This window comes from Gymnoscopelus microlampas (assembly GCF_963454915.1).
Source record: "Gymnoscopelus microlampas genome assembly, chromosome: 9".
Taxonomy (NCBI): Eukaryota; Metazoa; Chordata; class Actinopteri; order Myctophiformes; family Myctophidae; genus Gymnoscopelus; species Gymnoscopelus microlampas.
In genome coordinates this window covers 47,002,396-47,005,067 of record NC_139946.1, presented here as the reverse complement: position 1 = coordinate 47,005,067, position 2,672 = coordinate 47,002,396, and the positions used below count along the sequence as shown (strand labels likewise).

At 49.4% G+C, this 2,672-nt stretch overlaps 1 protein-coding gene across 1 annotated transcript; it reads right to left on the bottom strand.

The window, feature by feature from the left end:
- Positions 1–429: 429 nt before the first annotated feature.
- Positions 430–2,046, bottom strand: LOC311051575 (CD166 antigen homolog; the record flags this gene model as incomplete). Its single annotated transcript, XM_084066154.1, has 1 exon — positions 430–2,046. One exon carries the CDS (start codon positions 2,044–2,046, stop codon positions 430–432), a length of 1,617 nt encoding a protein of 538 aa, XP_083922280.1.
- Positions 2,047–2,672: the final 626 nt, after the last annotated feature.

The following is a 2,672-nucleotide window of genomic DNA, read 5'->3' as shown; positions in this document are numbered from 1 at the left end:
TTTCGCCCCTGGCTGATCGTCTGTGTGTGTCTGCTAAATTGTAGAGCTGCTATTTTCACTATTTCTTAAAAGTTTATTTTTATTTAAATTCATGGTTTTGTTTAGTTTTTTCCAAAAAAATGTTTTATCCTTATATTAGACCGGTGCCCAACGGGCATCCAAATGACTCAACGATGCAAGTTAGGAACATGCCCCACCCGGTTATGCATTAGCCATTCAGATCTGTCTGCCTGTTTCCCTTTTATGCCCATATATGGAGATCTCTGTATCTGTCTGTCCTTGTCCCTTTTATGTCTAGATTTGGAAATCCCTGATGTCATCAATATATGCCTATATACTGTATGGCCATGCCCATATAAGGGCATATCGGTTGGATCGGCAGTTCTGGACAACCGTCTAGCCGACCAACTTGACGCGGGGAGATTTATTTTAAATCACAGGGAAGTTGTTCTCCTCATCAGTCTTGCACCAGGTTTCTCGTGTTATCCCACATATGGAGAGAGCAAAGAGCAAAGAGCATGCAAGAGCAAAGAGCCCCACCCAAATCCCGATCACAATGCCAAATATGAGCAGGATCTGGTCCCCACTGTCATCCGAGGACCAGGACACAGAGACAGTCTTGGCATCCTCTCCCAGCCTGTTGCTCACGCTGCAAGTAACAGAGGTCAGGTTTACTGCGGGCTCCACGGTGATCTTGTTGGTGGCCTTGCCAGTCTTCTCATTGTAGGAAATCTCCTCATTTGTGCCGTTGACGTTCCACGCGAACTGGGGTTCTGGTACTCCCTCTGCCTCGCAGGTCAACTGGACGTTGTTTTGGGTCAGACTGGTGATCACTGGTGCACCTTCCACAACCAGTTCAAAGGACCGGTGACGTGACCACGGAGCCACGGAGACCTCACACACATACAAGCCTGCATGTGCATAAGTCAGCTTTCTGAACAGGGGTGCCTCTGTCTTCTCACCATCCTTTGTCCATATCACTTGGGCATCGCCTGAAGTGTCCATCTCCAGCTTCACCACCAGGGGGTCCCTCACCATCTTCAGAACCTTCCCTGTGGGGCTCAGGCTGAGGTCCAAATAGCTAACAGCAATGTATCGTGAAGCTTCCATCTTCTCGTTGTCAACCGGTGAACACTTGTATTCGCCACTGCCGTCTCGTTTGATGGTTGGCAAGGTGTAGGTGTCCAAATTCTCCACCAAAACCGTCTGGCCCTTGAGGTGGAAGTTGTAGCTACTGGGAGCAGGATTGCCGTCCCCATGGCACTTCAGTGTCACGGTGTCCCCTTCTGCGATGGGCCCTTCAGGTGTCACCGTCAGACTCACCCTCTCTGTTGGATAGTGAACAGGAAAGGTCAGCGTCTCATCAGACTCCACTGGACCCAGCTCGTGGTCGGCCCGGCAGTTGAAACGGGCGTCTACGTCCTCCTTGGTTGCCGTGTACTGGAGAGTGGAGGAAGTGGTGGACAGACCTGTTGTGGAGTCTATCTTCACAGTGGAGACGACAACGATGCGTTTCCCATAAGCTCTCAATGGCAGGCCATTCTTCTGCCACGTGATCTCAGCAGCAGGGTGGGCATCCCTCACAACGCACGTTCCCAACGTTGTGAGTTTATCCTTCTCCAGGAGTTCCACTTTGTCCACAATCTCAGGTTGGACTGTCGTGTAAACCACAACAGAGATGCTACTCACCCGCACGTTGTATTGAGAAACCACCACGCAGGTGTAGACCCTCCGGTCCGTCAGCGCGCTCTGGCCGATCGTCAGGCCGGATCTGTCGTCGATGCTGACCCGCATGGCGTCATAGCTGTCTGTGGCCGGTGCACTGGCGGCCTTGTCGAAGTGTTTGATCAACACGACCGGGGTGCCGTCGTCTTGCACAAATTTCCACATGGTGAGAATCAGTTTGTCCCACAAAGGAGTTCTGTCGTCGCACGGCACTACGGTGGTTTCTCCGTATAGGCCGACAACAGTTTCCATGCTTCGGGTTTGATGAAGCATTCCGGCCCCGATGAGGAGGACAATCAACAGGAACGCAGACAAATTCATCCTACTGAATCAATCTAGTTATGTGATTATGTTTCCGAGTCTTGTAAGAGGTCGTTGGAGAATCCGAGAGCGTTGGTTGAATTTAATACTGTGTCTCTGAGATTACTGTGATTACCTTTTATATCGTTGGCTGCAGTGCTAGAGTCATCACGGTGATGTCACTATGAGTCAGTCATAACCAATAGGGAGTCCTGATGTCAGCCATGCCCAATTATGGAGTCTATGATGTCAGACTTAGATATGTCAGTTAGCTCCATATATGGAGTTCCCGGTTGTCTGTGACGTGGCGTGGAGTTCAATGATGTCAGACTAGCTTATAGTTACTCTGATGGCAATCAGGTTGCTATGGTAACCAAAGCAACTTGATATCAACAAATATATATGTGCACGACCATATATGGGCATATCGGTCGGATCTGTGGCTCTGGACAACCTGATCTCTCTATATGCCTATATATGGGCATATCAGGTTTATTTACGGCACATATATACATTATAGAGCCTTCTATTGGAGAGTTGCGTCACCTCCGTTCACTTCATCAACAAACCTGATATGCCCATATATAGGCATAGAGAGATCAGGTTGTCCAGAGCCACAGATCCGACCGATATGCCCATATATGGTC